Source organism: Centroberyx gerrardi, chromosome 15 (genome assembly GCF_048128805.1).
Source record: "Centroberyx gerrardi isolate f3 chromosome 15, fCenGer3.hap1.cur.20231027, whole genome shotgun sequence".
NCBI classification, from domain to species: domain Eukaryota; kingdom Metazoa; phylum Chordata; class Actinopteri; order Beryciformes; family Berycidae; genus Centroberyx; species Centroberyx gerrardi.
Genome location: NC_136011.1, coordinates 2,552,563 through 2,573,662, shown reverse-complemented (window position 1 = coordinate 2,573,662; position 21,100 = coordinate 2,552,563). Strand labels below are relative to the sequence as shown.

General features: G+C 42.0%; 1 protein-coding gene across 1 annotated transcript in view; it reads left to right on the top strand.

Annotated features, from left to right (window-relative positions):
• The window catches only part of ttc27 (tetratricopeptide repeat domain 27), a 140,949-nt gene that overhangs the window by 33,979 nt on the left and 85,870 nt on the right, over positions 1-21,100 (top strand). Inside the window, exons 8-9 of the mRNA XM_071899853.2 lie at positions 5,390-5,502; positions 13,699-13,765. Coding sequence (XP_071755954.1) covers positions 5,390-5,502; positions 13,699-13,765 — 180 coding nt within the window. The remainder of the gene's footprint in view (positions 1-5,389; positions 5,503-13,698; positions 13,766-21,100) is intronic.

The following is a 21,100-nucleotide window of genomic DNA, read 5'->3' as shown; positions in this document are numbered from 1 at the left end:
TTTGGTGCCACCTGAGTTCAAATGGCATTGTTCTCACCTGAAGAAATGAACTACACTATAGGAGTAAACACTCCAGAGTTCGAATAAACCGCTTCAAACATGCTTAGTGTGAACACACCTTTACTAGGCCATTTGAGCACTACTTAGTTCGTTCCTTCTGCTAAAATTATTTTAATTGCATTTCAATATAAAAAAACCCCGTTAAGGTTACGTTAACGTAACAGTTAACGTAATGTCTACCGCCAAATTACAAAAGTCAACATTGATTTCTGCAGACAAATATTAAAATATTCATTTATTATGACCCACCCCTAATTGTAATCACGTTATGTTCCTACATATGACCTTTCACCTTTCCTTGACAATGCATTATGGCATTCAAGGATTATGACATTTATGCTGTAAAGGAATTAGTTCCACGGCATCAAAAATCTGGACTTGTTTTTTTGCCCTCACAAACTGACTTGACAGATACCGAGGTCAGGGCCGAAAATCTGATTCTCATTTAGGGACCATGACCCTGCGTTCCCCTGGCCTGAAGTGATTTGTAACAAACCCCTCTATCATGCCACTTGATAGTTTTATGGTCCTGCAGCATCAAGTGACTCCACATACCGGCACCCCCATCCATGGCTGTTTTCAGCAATTGGGTCTCTAAAGAGTTTCATAATAGTAATGTTTTCATAATAATGTATTCATTTTAAACTTGCTCACTCAGTTATACAGTTTTTAATTCATCATGAAGTGCACTGAACTTAATATAAATAATATATACAATATACATATACAATAATAATAATAATATATACTATACATGTTATTGTTTCAAAATCAGTATTGGCCTGTGTGGCGGGTGACCGTTATTGCTAAATTTTACCAACATTTTGTGCTTGGCAGGTGTTAATTCTGGACACTGGGTTCAGTTGAAACTGTTTACGTGATCCTTTGATACCTTGTCATTGAGTCTCCCTGTTGCTATGAATAATCCAGTGAACAGAACGTTCCCCCTGCCTCTTTTACCAAGTATTAGGAAGTTACTTCTAAATATGGGAAAGAAATCATCCCATTCCAATAGTAATCTGTGCGATCTTCTTGATGCTCCTGGCAAACAACCTGATGTTACTGTAAATTCTACTTTTCAACATACTTAATCACAGACTTTAAGAACATCAGGCTATAGTTTCTGCTAGAAATGCACTCACCCCTGGAAATTTAAGTTAAAGTTTTTTATAGCCCATCCCAAATTTTGATAAAAAGCATTATAGATGCACCAACCTTTCACCTTCTCTTGAAGATGCATTATAAGATTCAAAGATGATGGCATTTATGTTTCAGAGTCAGTACTGGTGAGAGAAAAGTGCACAGAGTGTTTACATGCCACAGTAATATGGGAGTAAACCAGACATCTTAACTGGGTTTCTCATAATCAGAGTATGAGCTTAACCAGTTATGACGTTTACATGTGTCAACCCAAAACTAATTTCCTTGAGGAACCGGGTGAAGAAGGGAGTCCATGGATGGACACGTAGCCAGTGGCATTAGTCCTAAGAGTGTTGGGTTAGACTGATTTTTACAGGGTGTATATAGACCTGTATGCAATGCCTTTCATTTGTGTGTGGCGTGTTGAAATGTGAAATAACCCATTTGTATCTGTCAAGACAAAATAATATGTGGTCACTCTGAAATACTCATTGTTGGCATTTAGTACAGCTACATGGTTGAGAGGTGCTGCAGATACCCCCCCCCAGTTGCTAGACTCACCCTAATACCCAGTATGAGTCACCCACCTCATGATGAAGTGCCGATTAGAGGCCCACCACAGGGTGCTCACCAGCAGAAAAGAGCCGGACGGCAAGCACCTCTAAGGGCCTCACGGTGCTGTTTGGGCTTAAGGGAGGTGAGAGGAATGAAGGTGTTTGTGGAGAGTCTTTCAGACGGACACACACGCAATCTCGCGCACACACACTCGCAGAAAAGCCTTTCCAGATGTTTGAAGAGGAAGAGTATGACGTGATGAGGGACCAGGGGGGATGTCGGGGCAGGGTCAGCAGAAGTATCTTGTTGTTTTATTTAGTTTAGCCCCCCTTCAGTCTTTTCCAGTGCTGTGATTTGTCTCGTTTTCCTCGGTCATAACTCATAATTCCCTCTTTCATCTCGTCTCTGCATTTCTCCAGTCTACAGAGGGTCCATTTTGGGTCCCCGCACACTAAATCACTCTCCCACTGACTCCTTTGGACCCTTTTTTGCCGGCGGTGTCTCTGTGTGTTAAGTGTGCTTATATACAGCAGGTTCACTGCTTGGCGCTTCTGTCTGCTTTGGCCCCAAGCCACCCTTGTCAGAAGTGGGGAATTGATTCATAAGAGCATAATTTTGGTCTGACAGTGAAGGGCTTATCTTTAATACACATGCTAGTACTTCATTTTCCTGTCGTTAACTTGTCTTTGGACTATGTCCTCGCGCTAGCTAGCCCCCTTGTTCACCTGCTGTCTCTGGTGTGTTATTTAAACCACCAGGATATTAAGATATTCCCAGACGGGACCTGAACAACGGGGAGGACGTGCTGCAAAGGCTCTGCTTGGCCAATACAGTGGAAATAATCTGCTGTTTTTTTTTGATTAATCATGCTTAAGAGCTTACTCCTCAGGACGCCTCCAAGATGCAGAGAGAATGCCTCAAGCTAGCAAAGAGGAAGAATCTTTACGGGGCTAATTCTTATGCTCTGTGCACTGTTTGTCAAGATCTGAAAGTATTTGAACAGGGTTACTAAGTAAGGCACCTATAAAGTCCATATAGGCCATTACAATAATAATCTGCAACATTTTTACATAAATAAATCTCTATTTTACTATGTCACAATAGTGATTCAACCTAAACACCCGGTGTCTGGTAGGTCTTTTCTGGGGAAAAAAATTCTGTGGTGTGCAGGGAGTGCATTTTACGTTTCTGGGAGCAGCAACAGTGGTTTGTTTTTAATAAATAGAAGAAGAACTGGTTAGTTAGCATCAGCAGCAACAGCCACCATGGCTGAACTGACAAAGGAAGGCCACCTTCAGAAACTCAAACTTAAGCTGAAAATCCAAGGAAGAAGATGTCACAGTACTGGCCACACTGTTTGATTGACAAGTGATCTGTGGGAAGTGCAGTGCAAAAACACCTCAGCAATGACTGTTTGGCACCAAAGATATAAACAAACAAAAAACAAGGAACAACGGATTACTACTTTAAGGTAATTGCGATATAATCACCCTGAAGAACCGAGGGATGAGCCAAGGACAAAAATTCCTCTGGAAATGGACTCGTGTCTCCACATAAATCGGCCTCCTCTCCTTGTATACTTTCCAAAATCTCCCAAAACATTGCTGGCCCTCGTCCACGGCTCCCTCTGTCTCCTGGCCATGGCCGGGATCCAGCCCGGCTCCTTGCGCTCTGCTCAGACCACTAATGCCCTCATTACTGGAGGAGGGGGAGCAAATGGGCTCAATCAAGACTGCCATTAACCAGAGCTCACTGCCCGTCTGGAGTGGACAGAATGAAAGGAGAGAGGGAGGAGGGAGGAGAGGTTAGGTGCTCTTCATCACTGGCCAATCCAAATCACTGGCGGCAGGGAGATCAGGTCCTGCCTGTTGCTGCGGGTTCTGACTGTATTTGGCACTCAGTCTGATTGTAATGAAAGCAAGTCACATTGTCACAGCTTTGGGTATGGAGTCATGTTTGCCATTGGCAACGTGATTTAAGATTTGACCAGAGGAATGCAATCGACTTGTGTGATGCAATGTTCAATCCAAAAGCTCTGAAGGCCTCAAATTTTAATTCATATTTCAAGTTTGTGCACATTGCTTGAAGTTTTAGAAGTTGCAAATAAATCACATATTTAAAGAACAACCCACACATTCTCTGCATAACTGCTTAGCCAGCTCCTCATACCGATCGACCAACAACCTCAGCTCCCTGTCTCCTTTAATCAAGCGCCAAGACTTGAGTCTTGAGCTGCAGACAAAGCATTCTGTCAATCAACGGGTCTCTAGGAACTAAGAATCCTCTCTGAATGTGAGATAGACCTATATTTCCTTTCAACCCTATCGAAGAGCGCTTTCCGTTCCGCACCATCGGCAAAAGGGAGGTCGAGACTGTGAAGTGCCGATGAAGAAGGAGAAGGAGCACTCGATGATAAAAAATACAATATGGGATTAAGCTCCAGATTTGCGATTTGCCACAGATGGCTGCCTCTTTTATCAGGGCAGAGCAAAGCAGACAGAGGTAAAATGATTAGGTGGAGAACATCCCAGCGAAGGAGCAACGGGGAGAATTACAATACAGAAAACAATGAGAGCTGGTGCTTCACTGTTATCTACGAGCGTATGCAAGGTGCGCGTGTGCCTGTGTTCTTGCTCTTTGTGTTGAAGCAGGATCATATCTGTTTGAGGTTACTTACAAGTGATGTGTGTGTATTTGCAGTGAGCATGCTCGTCCAACTGTCAGTCTGTCTCGCAAGCTGACGTACATTATCATCTCTGTGATGCAGGCAAAGCCATCTGGCACTTAATCGGATACTCAACCAGGAGACCACCAAACTCTTCAGGCTCCAAAACTATTTCAGCATGGTCGTCATTTCTCCCGGGTGTTCTTGGCAGTAAAATCCCACGTGTTCACATTAAGCTGTTTTCACCATTTTTGTGCATTTTTCTACATCTTTGCTCGTTTACAAATCAAAGCACCGGATTAATGGGGTAATCCCTGAGAACCTCTTTTTTTATTTTGTTTTTATTTTCCCAGGAAAGACCTACATGACACCAGATGTTTAGAACAGCAAATGTAAAAACTTTCATGAACTGGGTATAGGTTGAATACTACGGTGCTCATAACACTATTGTGTTATATCGGCTGGCTGTAGAGCAAAATGGACATGTATCTATATGGAAATGTAATTTCTCAGTTGCTGTTCCAATGCCCAGACTTAAAGCTTTGTTACTTGGTGGTTGAGTGGTTCTTTGTAATACTGTTTGCCCCCAGTGGGCAAGTTTCGGGTGGATCAGTTGGGATAACACCCCCCAAAATAGCACCAATTATGGATTGTTTCCACCTTCTTACCAGCAAATTTTAGGGTAAAATACCCACCATCACACAATTTCGAGACCCACTGAGTTTGTACAGCATCTTTGAAGGATTCTGTTTTTTAAACCCAACTATTCCACTTTGAATTAAAGTGGCCACAATATACTGGGGCCCCTTTAAAAGATGTCCCAGTATATTGTGGCCTCCATCATTTTCTTAAAGATCTGTAATGCACCTAAATAAACTGGCTTACCTGGTGGCTTGGTTTACTCATATGCCATGGTTTATGGCTGAGGGGTGTGTGTGCACATCTGACTGTGTGTGTGTTTGTTTGTAGGACCATGACCTCGGCGATGACACTGTGCTGAATCAGATCAAGCTAGCTGAGCCGGGTCAGTATGAGGTGCCTGACCTCAGCGCTGAGGAGCAGGCCGTCATCCTGGGCGTCTGGTAAGTCCTCTACCATACAGCACAATGCTTTTTTATCACACCGTCAGGGTGCTCACACCTCTTGGGGAAAGCTGAGAATTTACACTCTTTTACCTGTTTTGTAAAATGAATAAATTGTCATGGAAAACTTTGAATGGTCCTGGAAAATCTGAAGGTTACACGTCTTATCTGTCACATCACCAGAAATTGGCTCTCAGGCCTGGAAGCTATTTAAAATAATTTCCCATCATCTGCTGGATCCATTTAGAGCTAATGAACCACCCAATTCAATCTGCCTTAAACTAAGCATAACTATTATGTGCCGCCATATACTCATAACTGCTTTTTCCTGATGTGTCACTGTAACATTATGGAAATTACAATGATAAAATCTTGAACTGAAGGGACTTCGATTACGTCTTGGAAAATAATTTCCTAAGAGTGGGTACCCTTCGCTATATAGAATATCACAAGCTTACTGCATGATTATTTGAACAAACTAAATAGCCTGGATACCCAATCTGCCTGATTTCTTTTTTTTTTCTAACTCCCAAACACAAAGCCTGGTAGCCTTACCTGTAGACAAGGGCTTTGTAAATTCTTGGCGTGGCAAAAAACACCACACAATGAGTCAATGTTTAATTCCCAACCATTATCAGTTAATGGGGGGAAGAGGGGTTGCTACCATCAGAAGGACGGGAAAGCTCAAATGAAGGTCAACAGAGGAGCCAGTCAGATTGCTGGGAGGTGATTGACGAGCAGCAGGTCCAACTGCTTCTGTCCCCATTTGGTCACGGCTGGAAAGTTCACGTGTGCGTTTGTGTTGGAGTTCATGCTTCCACTTGGCTGGCTGCCACTTTATCATAAGCTGTTTTTTTCCCCCATTGTTGAAACACGTATGCGAGACTCTTTGTCCCTAACTGTCCTTGCTTGTACGCACGGATGTATCGATGTATTAAGGTATGGATGGCATTAAGGGTCATAGTTTATATAGCGGCAGCCGAAGCACAAGTACACTCGCGTGTTCAAGTTCAAGTTTTTATGCCACAGCACCTGTTTTAGGGCACAGGACATTGCCCAAGAGCCTGAAAATGTTGCCCTGCGTCTCATTGACTTTCAATAGGGAGGAAGTATTTTCTGGAACCTACATGAGAAGAGGGTCCAGTATTTATGGACAGAAAGTCATGGGTCAAATGTTTCAGTTCCTGACAGACAGCATTCCCCCACAGGCTGCATTCGTGGTCCGGCTCAACTAGGCTTGCCTAGTCTTGTTGTTTTTTTCTGCCTTTTGTGCGTGTCACAGCTTCATTTTTTAAAAGTCTCCTTGTCAGGGGAAGCAGCCAAATGCTCTTTTTACGAGTATAGTTTTTGCAGTGCTTTTGGAAGAGCCCGCATTTTCATACGAAAGAAAGAAGACATGTCGAGATAAATTAAACAACTTGACCAGCAAATCTTAGAAAAATCTTCTCAAATTTTTTCACAGGGGAGTTTATCTGTTTTTGTGCTTTGTAGATAGGTTGCTTCTTTCTTTCCATCTGTGTCCGTTTTCTGAAACTTCCACTGTAGTCGGCATGCTCATGCATACACACTCTTCTCCTCCCGGCCAGGCGTGGAGTGAAACAGTAGTAATCCTATGCGCTTGCTTTAAGCTGGTTGCAGTACCAGAGGGTGGAGAGTTTTTACTGCATCTGGACAATTCATATAGCAGCAGTAGTCATCCATCATGGATTATGCTCAGCAGGGATGAAGTGGTGGGTAAACTCACCTACACTCAGTTCACTGCCTTATCAGGCTGAGATAAATCAGGTAAATTTACCATATCCATCATAGTAAGTTCTATGGAAATAAGGTCTTGTATCCAAAAAAGCATAAATTAATAATTTTCTGAAAATATATTTTTTTTATAATATTTTTTTTTTATTATTAACAGAGAAAAACAATGCACAACCATAAAAAACAATAAGAACTGACAAATCAAGACTGGCAAAGAGCATAAGAAAAATCTGTGCCCGCAAATAAAAGCAACACAAAATATTGATGGTTGTTTGCCTCATGCCGATTACTTACGGGAGGTGATAGTTTATCCTCTTTTTTAATTTAACACTACATCACTGATGATCTCATATTCAAATGCAATCTTGTAATTTGGAGAGACTTTGTGTTGCTCATTGTGCTGCCCTATGTGGAAAAGTAGGGCTAACCCCATAATGTGTATTGAATTGTATCGTGAGGTAAACATATTGTCCCATCCGTATGGAAAACCCTACCCATCTGATATCTATGCAGGGTTAAAACAAGCCACGAAAACTATTCCTGAATACAATTAGACCCACGATTCCCTTTCTTATTTTCTCCCTTACTTTCTCCCTCCCACCCTCTGCCCTCCTCCCTCTCCTCCCCCTTCACCTCCTCGGAGGTGAGTCAGAGGAATGTCGAGTTCACGGAGGAGCTCTCAGTGGAACTTCCAAGCTCCCGGTGACAGATGCTGAGAGCTGGCTGCAGGCGGTGACGAGGGGAAGGTGAGGGAAGAAGCGCCAAAGTGGCAAAGCTGAACAGAAAGGAAGAGACAGGGAATGGCTTTGGGCTTTCGTAGAGAGAGAGAGTGAGGAGAAATGGGGGGTGGGGGGTGGGGTGAGTTTGAGTCCTCCAGTTTCCTCCAGACCCGGGTCAAATCACATTTTATAAAATCTTCCTAGTGTTTGTTTTAACCTGCTCAGAGCACCGGATGGGGTTTGTCACATAGGGCAATACAGGGAGCATTATTGTTGATATGAAATCTAAGCACTGGTCATAAAGTTTGACCTTTTAAAATACACAAAAAGTAGTTACTGCTAGTAATACTAATGTAAGTCCAGTGGAGCAGGTTGAAGGAGATTAGCACTCATTGTGATCACATTCATTCAGTGATCAGCGAGAGGTCCCTCTGCTTTGAACTAGCTGGGTGGCTCTTTCTCATTCTCCACTCCTCATCTTCCCTCCTTCTCTCCTCCATCACCAGCTCACTACCACAGTGTCTACTGGTCCTTAAAAAAAGTCTTTGTTTTAAATTATGTAAACTCAAGGCCTTAAATGGTCTTAAAGTGGTAATCTTCAAGACTCGTTTTTGCACTACCCAGAGATCACCTGTCAATCAAACTTTGTCCAGTTCTGTGACGTCTTTTTCTTTGGATTTTGTTTAAGTTTCTGTAGGTGGCACTCTTTTCTTTGTCTGTTCAGCCATGGTGGCTATCGCTGCTCATGTTAACTACCCAGTTCTTCTTCTGTTTATTCCAAACAAACCGGAAATGTACAATGCATCACTTCCTGTGCGCCAGAGGATTTTTCCCAGGAAAGAGCTACCAGACACCGGCTGTTTAGAACAGCAAAAGGAAAAGCTTCCATGAACTGGGTATAGGTTGAATCATTGTTGTGTTATATCAATCAGACATAGAGAGTAGGTAGAGTAACAGACATTTATTAAATGAAAATGCCTGTTTTTTGCCTGGGGTTTCAACAGTGCAGTTACTGTAATATTTTGTTAATTTAAGGGCAGGTGCCACACTGAAGTATTTTGACTCTCCCTGAACAGTTTTTTACTTTCCCCGGGCAACTGGGCAATCGTTATTGTTGAACCCTATAAAGAAACAAAATACTAGATCTCAAACTTGACCAATCCAGCCGAAATTGCCATTTTCACCTGTGGCGCCTCGCCTTAATCCTCTGAACCGAGCCTTGTCTTCAGACACTGCTGCCACACAATTTCCTTGCCTCATTAACCTTAACTAACATACAAAAGCTGTCCTGTCGTTCTTCAGGGCTGATGCAGCTCTTTAGTTGGCCATGTAGCGAGGAAGCACCGAGGGTTTGTTGCTTACAAAGGTCCTCAACACGCTCGGCTGCCATTAAGAGTGCGGGAGAGGCAGGCGTGGAATAATTAGCAAACATAATTACGCCAAGGCCAGAATATAATTGGATTGACTGAGCACTCGAGGTGGATTAAGAGGCTGGTCTCTGGAGTGGGAGATCGGCGGTGGTGGTGGTATATGTTGTGTGTGTGTGTGTGTGTGTGGCATCATGCAAACAACCCCCTTTTTATCTGAGAGCAAACAATACACTAGATTCCCCCATCACTCTGTTAAATAATGATCCTACCTCAGCTCTCAGGAGAGTTCTGCATAAATGACTTTTGGGCTATAAGGAAGACAAAGCAACATGTTCTGTGGTGAAAAATGGACATGTAATCGCTCTTCATGAAATGCATGAAATCTCTTTTTTTTTTTCTTTTAGTCACCCCTTTAGTCAACTGACTGAGGACTCGCACATAAACCTCCTTTTCTTGGCTCAGGCAGCCATGCAGAAATGCCGAGGTGGATCCCCCCCCCCCCCCCCCCAAATATTTCTTTTTATGTATTTATTTGATTTTGTGGCTTAACCTGCATTACTTCCCGAGCAAGGTATTTAATTTGTGACAAAATCACACCTGCTTCAAACTCCTTAACCAAATCACGGTCTTGTCGAGAGGGGATTATTTCGGGTTCATGCTCAGGTTTGACGAGTGAAACCAGTAAATAGCTGCGGCACAATGTGTTCTGCCAGGCTCACAGCTAAACAAGCGGTAAGAGGAGCTGAGCAAAGTCTTACCTCTGAAGGTGTGTAAATTTGATTAGTCCTGGCTTGAGGGGGGGGTGGATGTCAAAATGAAGTGAGTTCTGATCCGCAGAGCAAGGCTTAGGTCCTCTAAGCAAACAGTCAGAAAGAAAAATACTCTGCAACAGTCACCCACATGCATATTGCATATGGACTGTAAAAAGAATGGACACAGTAAATTTTGCTTACCTTCTTCACTCTGTACAGTGAAGAAAGTGATGACATTTTCAACACAATCAAAAATTGTGTTGGGAAAAAAAAAAAAGTGTGAAAATCAGGTCCGGGTTGAAAATAACCGGAATAATCCTTTAAGGAGCTGCTAACCTTGAAATAATTTCATTAGTCTGGGTTCCAATGGAGATATGTTGCAGACGCTTTTCCAACCTGACAAGAATAAAATTCTGGGGGGGAATATTTTTTGTCAAATTTAAAGATCTTGAGTATTGGCGCAGTACATTCAGCTGCAGTACAAAAATATCCATTTTCGCCTTTGTTCAATGAGACAACACATCCCTGTATCAACTCATAAGGCTGCACACTCACTTTTATAAATGTGCATACATACAAACAACGATGGAAATTACGCTAGAAAAATTGACAGATTTCGAATCAAAGTATAGGCTGACGTCCAGAATCCTCAAGTTCCATACCTGCATATAAACATATGCTATAATGGAAGACTGATGCTCTCTGTATACGACACCAGTTCTCCTGTCTCTCTTGTTCCACAGGTCTAAAAATTCATCTCTTTTACTATGCGTCAGGGGCATAAAATAGGTCGCAAAACTGTTCCTGGTGGATCCCCCATATGACAAGAGCTCTATTATGTTTTAATGAGCTCACATCCCAGGATGAGGCTACTTTTTATTGAATTTTGGCTGGGGGGGCTTAAAAAAGTTGAAGAGTCCCCAGTCAAGAGGATCAGAGAGTTGAGTTCACCACGCTTCTCTGAGCTCTGGGAATGTGACCTTGTCTGGAATCCCTCTTTTCCCTTCTGTGGACATGCTGAGCACTTGGCAGCTCTTGGCCATATCTCTCCGAGTAGAGATCCCTTTCAGAGTAGGGACATTAAAAAAAGCTCATACCGAATTCTATATTTGATGTAGAATTATATAGTTTTTTCTCAAATTGACAGACGTTAGGGATTGATGCAATTTGAAATCTGATAAATGGCCTGACGCAGGACCGGGATCCTCTCAGCCAATTAGTGGACTGTGTTTCTCTGTCAAGTAGTCAAGTGCTGGTAAAGTTAGCCTCAGGGTATACCGGGTATACCCTGCCCACTACCTGGTCATTACAGGACCCTGGCAAGGTACCAGCAGCCAATTACACCCAGCCAATCTTTCCTCCGTCATCAAGTCATCGTTGGGGAGTTGCGTTGAAGCCAGACCTCTTTTTCTGCCTTCTCTCTCTTTCTTTCTCTCCGTTTCCCTCTGTCTCTCTCATTCTCCCTTTCTGCGGGTCGTAATTAATCACACAGTGTTCGAAAACTTCGAATAAAGACTCATTACCACGATAAACACGATGTAGTCTTTAAGGGAGAGGAAGTAAATAAATTTCATTGCACCCCAACTATAAACTCATAGACCCTTCACTGAATCAAACAGGCTTCACTCTATAGGCAAACTATTTGATTTATTTTAATCGAGTGAAGTAAGCCAAGTGCATACAGTAGTTGACCAAAAGTAGATGTGCAGTCGCTTGATTTGACAATTCCGACTGTAACAGAAAAGGAGGAAACCACAATAAACGCTTGAAAAGGAATGAAATATCTAAATATTATTGCTGGTTTGGCTCATTGTGCAATTTATCATATTGAAAATTCCTCTGTAATGTGACCGTGCCTACTCAGGATGAGCATGGCGCGCCAAGAGAAACCCAGCAAACTCTGTGGCTTTCCCACACTCATAACACACGCGCACACACACACACACACACACACGCACACACACACACACACACACACACACACACACACACACACACACACACACACACACACACAGGAAGTAGTCGTTTCTCTTATATAGGCCGTCCTCCTGATGATCCTTTAATGCAGTGATTCATAAACACAGTCCCATTGCCATCACTTTGCTGATACACATCTCCATCCTGGCCACTGTTTGTTAGATTCTTCCTGAAACCTCCAGCATTCCCTTCCAGAGCTGCACCCATAGGCCCCATCGGCCTTCTATCCACTTGTCTAGTGCTCTCTCCATGCCTCTGCATTGACTAATCAGTGCTGCCTGGTAGGATGAGCACTGTGGGAAGGGATGAGGTGTGGACAGGATCCAAGGACTCAGCGCCACAGGAGCCTTGTATTCCATCCACCTGGCAGACTCGATGGTCAGCACTAACTGCGTTTAAGTGGAAAAATAATAAACAAAATTTGCAAAGGAGCGCTGGTTATTATTGCGCCTAATCTCCCTGAAATCCAAATCCTCTTTGGTCTGGAAAGGAGCCTTTCTCCTGAAACCAATGTCTGCCTTTCTGCCGGTACCTGCACCAGTTGTGTAGCTTAGCAAGATATTCCGACAGTGTTTCCATCAAAGTTGTACACTTTGATTTGGTCAAAGTGTACAAATGTTTTTTTGTAATTTCCAAATCCTGTAAAGCACAATATTATGAATCCTCACAGTCAAGAAAAGCTGTCAAAATTGTTGTGGTGCATTCCCAAACCAAGAGTTGCAATAAATACTTCCAATGGAGAAGCATATGCAGTAATGCCAGAGTAATGTCCAAATTTTTAGATAATTTTTATGGAAGGATGGAAAAGAGAGAGGCGGATGACATGCAATAAAGGTCCCAGGCTGGATTCAAACCCATGATGTCGTGGGTACATGATATGCGCTTTAGCCAAATGAGCCACCGGGATGCCCAAAATTAGTTAAATTCAAAAGTTTGAGCCACATTGGGTGTGTAGGTTAATATGTTGGACAAAACTTATTATAGTATTTTTTGCAGTTCACATGAAGGGCATGAATTTCAGAATTTGCATTAACATCAAGGATGTCATCCTTTCTCATCCCTGCTCAAATCATCCCCTGGTCATTGTAACTTACGCATGTCTGTTGGGAAAATTTGTACTAGAATTGTAGTCTATGAATTCACGCAATTCAGATACACAGGAGGGTTTGGTAATGCCAGAGCACGCTCAAGCTCTTCATAAAAACGAACAACAAACACGATTTGTTCTGAAATCAATCGCCCCTCTTTCACAGATGGTTCAGTGATATAGATTAATGGTCTTTTAGACTCAGGGGGACAATGAAGGGCCTTTCCATCATAACACAGGCACCTCTGTCTAATGGCCAGATCACTGATGGCTCGTCAGCCCATATCGGCTAAAGTACTTGACCGTTAATAAATCAATACAGAGGAATAAAATCACGTCATAACACGATGATCTATTTGACGTCTTTCAAAACAAGCTTGCATCTGTTTGCTGCTGTTTGAAGATTGTATCATCATGTCAGAACGTGCCATGTATAGATCATTTCAGATTGCAGTGCAGTGTGTAAAATGTGTGTATTGTGCATTGAAGATTCTGTAGTGTGCACAATGTGTTGATCAGAGTGTTTTGTCTTGTAGCACTGACTTCCAGAAGAACAACCCAGTCCACAAATTGACAGAGGAGGAGCTCCTGGCCTTCACATCTGTAAGTCATTCTCATTACCTTGAATGGAGAAATTTGAATATGAAATTGAAATTTAGATTTGTTTTCCATCTATTTCTTGCAAACCTAGATAAATGCTGAAAATTTCCCCCCATAATGTGACAAGTGCCTAGTGAAGAAAAATAGCATATAGAAAATACCCAAGTTCTAATGCTCCTACTCAAAGTATAAAGTCGGAAACCCTAACCCTAACCCTATTCCCTACTGTTGTCATATTTACAACCTGGTGGATGGCCATGGGATTTAATTTGTCCAACCTAAAATACTGTTCCCCAAGCAACAGTTACTGTTATGTCTAGCTAGTTTGCATAGAATGTTAGCAACTGTAAGTGTAACTTTACATCTCAAATTTATGTCTCACCATTTACCACACAGGTGTTTTGATGGATTTAAGGACATGCAGTGCTAAAAATCAAACTTAAGTGTATTTCGAGGATTATAAACCTGTTAAAAGTAATGCTGTGTACCGTTTACAGTGTATACCACCATGTTGACAAGATGTAGAATAACTGCATCTCGGAAACCTTGAGCGAGTTTCCTACTTTGAATTCTGACTTGAGGGGCCGTTTCATTGCATTTTTACTAATAAGAAGTTGGGATTTCTGACTTCCAGACATATCTGGAACACAGTATAACTGTTATCATATCTCTATGTTAGTGCATTCCCCTAATGTCCTCCCACTTAGTCTCACGAATGTCATCTCTTAAGAATTTCCACTTCTTTCGAGTATTTCCATTTCTTTCCAGTATATACTGTAGCAACAACAGAAGAAGAATCATGTAGAACAAAAGTTCTCAAATATTTTCATGTCAAGGACCCTCAAATGAACACACATTAGGCCACAGAACCCCATTTGATACAATTTTTTCCTAGGGACCAATATGGAAGGATTTTTGTTGTTGATTTGCTATTGAATGTATTAATGTCTGCATAGGGAGATAATAGTAGTGAGAGCGAAACCTATGATTATAATACTAATTTTGTATATTCTAATAAGGTAGATCATATTTTTCTGAAATTAAACAATTACACTATTCCTCATTATTCTGGGAACCCCCTGGAAATCTCATCAAGGACCCCTGGGTGTCCTCGGACCCCACTTTGAGAACCACTGCCGTAGACACAGGAGTCAGAGAATTATTTGAAGGATATATACGTTACAGCCTCTCTCTATCTTGATCCCACTCTAAGATGAAGGGTCATGTCCTCTCTTGTCCGACCAGGAGGGAAGTATAATTTCCTCTCCGCTCATCCCTCTTCTTCCTTGCACCACCACCCCCATCTCCCATACCCATTCGGTACACAGTGACACACGCCATGACATCTCTTGAATACCTGCACTCTGACCCATCTGGTGAAATGTGTACTGGTGTATCACAAATACAGGACCTGTCCAAAACCATAAGAATATCATGTGAAGTGCTGAAACGAGTGTTATTCTTCTTTTAAGGAAAGGAACAGGACTACGTGCCTTGGCTGCAGTGCTTTTGACGGCAATTTCATATTTCCCCCCCTTTCCTCCTTTTTGCCGGCCCGAGTTTTGGATATTTTTTATTTGTTTGGAATGAAAAGGATGTGGCAGACCTCAGAAACTCTTAGTTGCTGCTGCAGTAATATTGTTTCCACATGGACACGGTCAGAACCTGTCCTTACTTTCATATATATTTGACCGTCCATCTGTTCTTTTTACTCTTTGTGCCGCAATATAAAGACCCATCTAGCGCTCCCAGAGAACTTGCTATGACGTATAAGACAAATGACATCTCAAACAGAAGAGCAGAGTAAAATACTTGATGGCAGTACACAAACTACAATTAATGTACCTTGATACAGCTGAGGTTCAATTAACTTTTCTTATTGGCACTGTGCTCTGATGTGAATGATTGATTAGTCTTTTGGCTTTAGTAGTGTCTTCTGGAATAGCAGCTCTGGAGCCAAAATTTCCTCACAGAAGCTCCAAGTATAATTTGAATCGCCATTTGTTGATATAAACAAGATACACATTTTGGAATTTTACTGTCCCTATTGGCCATGTCCTGTATAACTTAATGGGTAGGTCACTACCAGGGTTAGAGATTCTCTCCCCACTGGCACCATTCATACCAAAAATGTACTGCACTACTATACATGTACCAAGTAGTAGAGCATTAGGCAAAGGTAGGCGACTGCATACTGACTAGCCCCAGCAGCCAGGGGGCCCCACAAAAGACAAGAATTCAACTAATGTAAACTTAATCAATTTAAAAAAAATGTATTTATTGAAAAACACCTATTTTTGTTACAATAAATTATTTCAATCTTGAGTCATGGTCACCCTCCCTACTCAGACTACAGTGGGCTATTCCACTTCTAGTGCGGTTTTGGATTAAAAAGGGCCCCATGCTTGCCTCTGCCTAGGGCCCCCAAATCACTAAGTCCGCCCCTGACCGTAAGGTGTTATGACCCAATTCAGACTTTCACTAAAGCACTATGCAGTGGTGCTCAATTCAGTTTGTACCTACTACCTACATGTCCCACTCTGCCAATTCCAACCCTGGATTTACATTCGGGGATATATTGCCTCCTGCAAGATGCGACCTTGAGATGATGAATATGTAAATCAAGGTGCGTCCTGAAAGTGGAAGATACAAGGTTACATAATTCACCCCTCCCCCATGGTAGCAAAGAACTATCTCCAAAACAATCCACATCCTTGGTAAAGATGACATTAATTTAATGTGTAGAAAATCATCATAAGTAACTACTATATACGGGGGAGTTTCCTGGTGAATGTTTCCAAAAACGTATTATTACTAATTTTCCCCCCAAAGTCCAATATTCCGTAGAAACATCTGTTCACCTTCACATCTGGATGTAGTACAGCCATTCTTTTAAGATGATTTACTAACTTGGACAAACTTTCCATACCATGTCGTGTTTCAGTAACCTGCATAGTCCATATTACACCAAAGTAAATCACATCCATTGACCATAACAGAAATCAGTTGAGAGTAGTTGAGAGTAATTCAAATGCATATGTCCGTACCTGGGACTTGACAGAACATTTCATACTAAGATACCATGACTATCATGATCTAGACGTGGCTGCTATATTAAATCTTATGGAATAAAGCTCCTGACATAGTTTATCACACAGAATGTATCTCATTGTTTGTGGTGTATTTTTTACATCGTTTCTGGCTCATGTTTAGCAAAGGTGCCAATAATCCGTAACTGTAGTATCTTTTTGAACGTTCTAGTGTCAGCATTTAAAATTCTCTATCTTTACCCCTGTCTCTCTATATCCATGTTGTAAATGGATAGTATGCCACATGAATTGGATTAGGTACTGCCTCCCATGTACTTCTTGAATGCCAGTGGCACTCTCACCATCTCCAGTAAGTGAGACTGATATAATTTACTACTACATTAAGGAGCAATTTGCAGGGCTATTGTTTAGGCTTGTCCTTGCTTTTCTTTCCCTCCCATTCTTTAATTTATTGTGGATTTATTGCACTCCTCCAGCCATAGTTTAGGAATATATTTGCATTCATAATAAGCGCTCCGTCGCCTGTTTCTGCAGGAAAAACACTGCCAACTCTTGAGTCCCTGATTGAACCGTGATATCTGGTATATTCTGAGGAGGGGTGACCTTATCCTCTAGAGTCCTGGCATTAAGTCTCAATGCCGAGCAGACTGTCTAAAACATATAGGGGTTTATGCCATATCTCTGCCTTTTAAAAATCTTGGAAATAAATTGTATTATTGTTGGAGAGGCAGCCAGCAGATGCCTTATCCAGACCAGGAAGAGGTTGCAGCATCCCACCCAGCATCTGAACCTGTTCCCCTCAGGCTCAGGTGGATGCAAGGCCACCCTGTTGCGATGGGAAGGGGTCCTAATCCATGAAATTATCCCAAGTACCACAAGAGAGAGCAGGGCTGGGCGCACTTTTCTCACAGCTGTGCTTTTCCATCGCAGTAACTTTGGATGTTTAGCAGTTTTGGCCGAGGTTTCAAAGACGAGCCAGGCTCCTTTTTTTTTTTTCAGCGACTATAAGCTTGTTCGGAGACGTTCCTCTACTCCAGTAACGTCATGTACAGTAATCAGATAGCTCACTTGGCCGAGGCAGTGAGTGGCCTCTGGAAGAGCGTTGCAAGGCTATGAGAACCCTTGTCCATTCAGTGTGATGAGAACCCTTGGCGGAAGGCGGGACAGGAAATTAAAAGCAAAAAGAAAAGAATAAAACAATAATTCTCTCGAGGCTGACCCGCGGGCTGGCACAGCCTTGGGCCAAAACTCCCTGTTGCCTTTTAAAGCTAAAAAAAAAAAGTCTCTCTGGAAAAATAATCACTTCTTTCCGAGAGGATCTGTGAATTTAAACTTCCTGCAACTGCACACTGACATCTTAGCTGCTGTGCCCCAGGCAAGTTGGCAAGCTGATCAGGGAGAGAGAGGTGAGACAGGGGACTGGATGGCCACTTCTGCTCTGTTGCTGCCATCAAGAGCAGCATGCTTAAAGGAGTAGTTCACCCAAAAATGAAAATGTGGTCATCATCTGCTTGCCCTCATGTCCGTCGAAACATTGGTGAAGTTTGTATCCACATAACACACAGCAAGTTTGGCAGCGCTACTCCGTATCAGCCTTCTCCAAAAGAACTAAAGTGACTGGGATCTCTTACTGTACTTGGATTCCATGAAAGATGATTGCATTTGCCTTCACAATTTCAAGTACTCCTTATGTTATGCCAGGATTAGCCCAATTTGTTATTGTTACAACTAATGTCATTATGAGATGATAAATCAGACGTGTACAAAATCTTTTTCTCAAAATCCTTTTTTTTTTCTGCTCCTATATCAACTATGAACCTTAATGTCATCTATACCTTAATACATCCGTGCATACAAGCAAGGACACACCAAACAGTAAACTAAATGAAATGACGATAGCTTACCCCTCGTCTGCAGTTAGCTATTTCCGAATAAACAACAGCTCAAGGGTAAATGTGGAATAGTTATATCGATGGCCTACACAAAGGGACTTACATTAGTTACTTACATGAATTACCACAAGGTAATGATATTGCTTACCGGTAAAGTTTGTAGGGCAGCAGAAGACGTGGACATTAGTAAATTAATGGCAAAAGGTGGGACTCAAAGACGCCCTCTAGAGGCCATCTCACTTAAAAGTTTACCCATTCCAGGCTAATGCCTGGAATGCACTTGCGGCTGCGCTGTGGGAATAGTATTCTTCAGCTGTCTAATTAGAACGTTAGCAAAATGTACTCAGGTGTGGAGTATATGTACATGGAGCAGTGTCAAGTCACTTTCCTCAACATCCATATGATCTAAAGAGAAATCTTATGAAAAATAAAAGTAACAGAATCAATTATTTTTGGGGAACCATCACGATATGTTTGATATATCATAGTGATTATAGCTGTGATTAAGGTGCCTCTTGTTTAGCTTTTATATATCTTTTTCCCTCTATTTTATATATATATATAAACATATATATTTAGCCCAATTTGGATCTCCCACCACTTCATGTAACTCTCAGGCATAATTTAGAAATGCATGAATCGTGATAATGAGATAGATGACAGAAACCCTTACTCACTTCTTGGGATGGGAAGAACAAAAGAACCAAAGCCAAAGACCTACTGAATGGACCCTCATCAGCTCACAGTTCAGAATATTTTTTCCCACATGACTGACGGCTTACTGCCATTTTATTCTGTCTCATATTTAAATGCATGGAATGCACATCCTATTTTATGGGGACAATGGAGTCCAAGAATAACCAGTCCAGTGGTGCAGAAAGAGAGGTGAGATTCATAATTCACTGGGGGATGCTTCTAGTTTTCTCCATCTCTTCTTTCGGATGAACTTTTTTTGGGGGGGGTTGCTGAAGGAGCAGTAAACGATAACCCAGCTGAGCTAGCATTTCTGCTGAAATTAAACCCAGGAGACCGCTTCCATTACCTCAGTTTTTAAATGCTGTAAATAACATTTTGGAAACTGTTGATTTGACTGGGCCGGACTGTGGTAAATGGACTGTGGTAAATGGAATGGCTTGTAATTTCTAATGCCATACAATGACAATGTATTCTTAGACTATATGTGGAGCTGGTGGAGTGGGAATGCATTAGGGCGTGTGAGGTTGGACTTTTCTACCATCAGTGTCTGCGCCTATCTGCAGAGTGTGGGATCTACAGAAAGGTTTGGTTCCTTTATGAATGTAATACAATGTACTCATTCGTATGATTATTATGGCCTATCCTATTCATTTGAATTTAAAGGCAAGCGCTATCAAATTGCCTCTGCTATGAAATAATCCTTGCACATGTGATACTAACATAACATAACTAACTCCTGAGCGAGCTATAAATTTAACCATCGAAAAAAAAAAAGATGCCCTGCCAGTTGCCTTGAGTCACCTGCTGCTGAGAAATTACATTTCCCATAACACAGTTTAAACATGTAAAATTGTTTGTTGCCATGATCACTGTAGTTACACCCTTGAAGGCCCCCAAACTGTTATGATTATGATATGTCCCATTGTACTATTACTGAAAAGGTAATGATCCCTTGGACACAGGGCTTGGCTGCCACTCCCATCAGTGCCATTTACTTAAAACTTGATCTCATGGATTACAATTCCCCTGCTATATGAGGCCACAGAACAGTCAGGATGTCATGGCTTGCTTCCTATGTCAATGACGTGATGTGTTCTGGTCCACAGCCTGGGTGGCGTCATCATCTGATCCAAGTGTTGGCTCAGCTAACCTGGACAGCTTTTATGTTTTGTTTTTTTTTCTTTTTTTCCCTCACTACTCAGCACTTTGTGTCTTGTCCTGGCAACGGGAGCTCTGAGCTGCCACCCATGGGTGTGTCACCCAGTCCTTGCCTTGCTTGCATCAGCAATTTATTTCCTATTATCATTGACTGCTTTGGATCAGCTATGTGGGCCCTACGTTATATTTTCCCAGACTGCTGGAACAATGATGGTGGGCCGTGTCAAGCAGCCTTGGACCGGTTTTGTTGAATTGGGCTGCTTCCCTGGTCTGAATCCACTTTACACTCCCACTATTGTTGATCTCACTATCAAAGCCACGCCAAAGGCAGTGCACTCCCATCAGTTTGATGATGCTTACTGCAAATAAAAGACAGCTGGAGGTAAAAATAGAATTCTTTGTTAAGAATACAGTGAGGGCTGGTTATATTGCATTCTATACTGATAAAGAAGATAACTACATACTTGATCTTCTTCATGGTCCTACCACCTATATCAAGCACTTGGCCAGGTTTGACGGAGGTGTGTACACAACTACCTTGC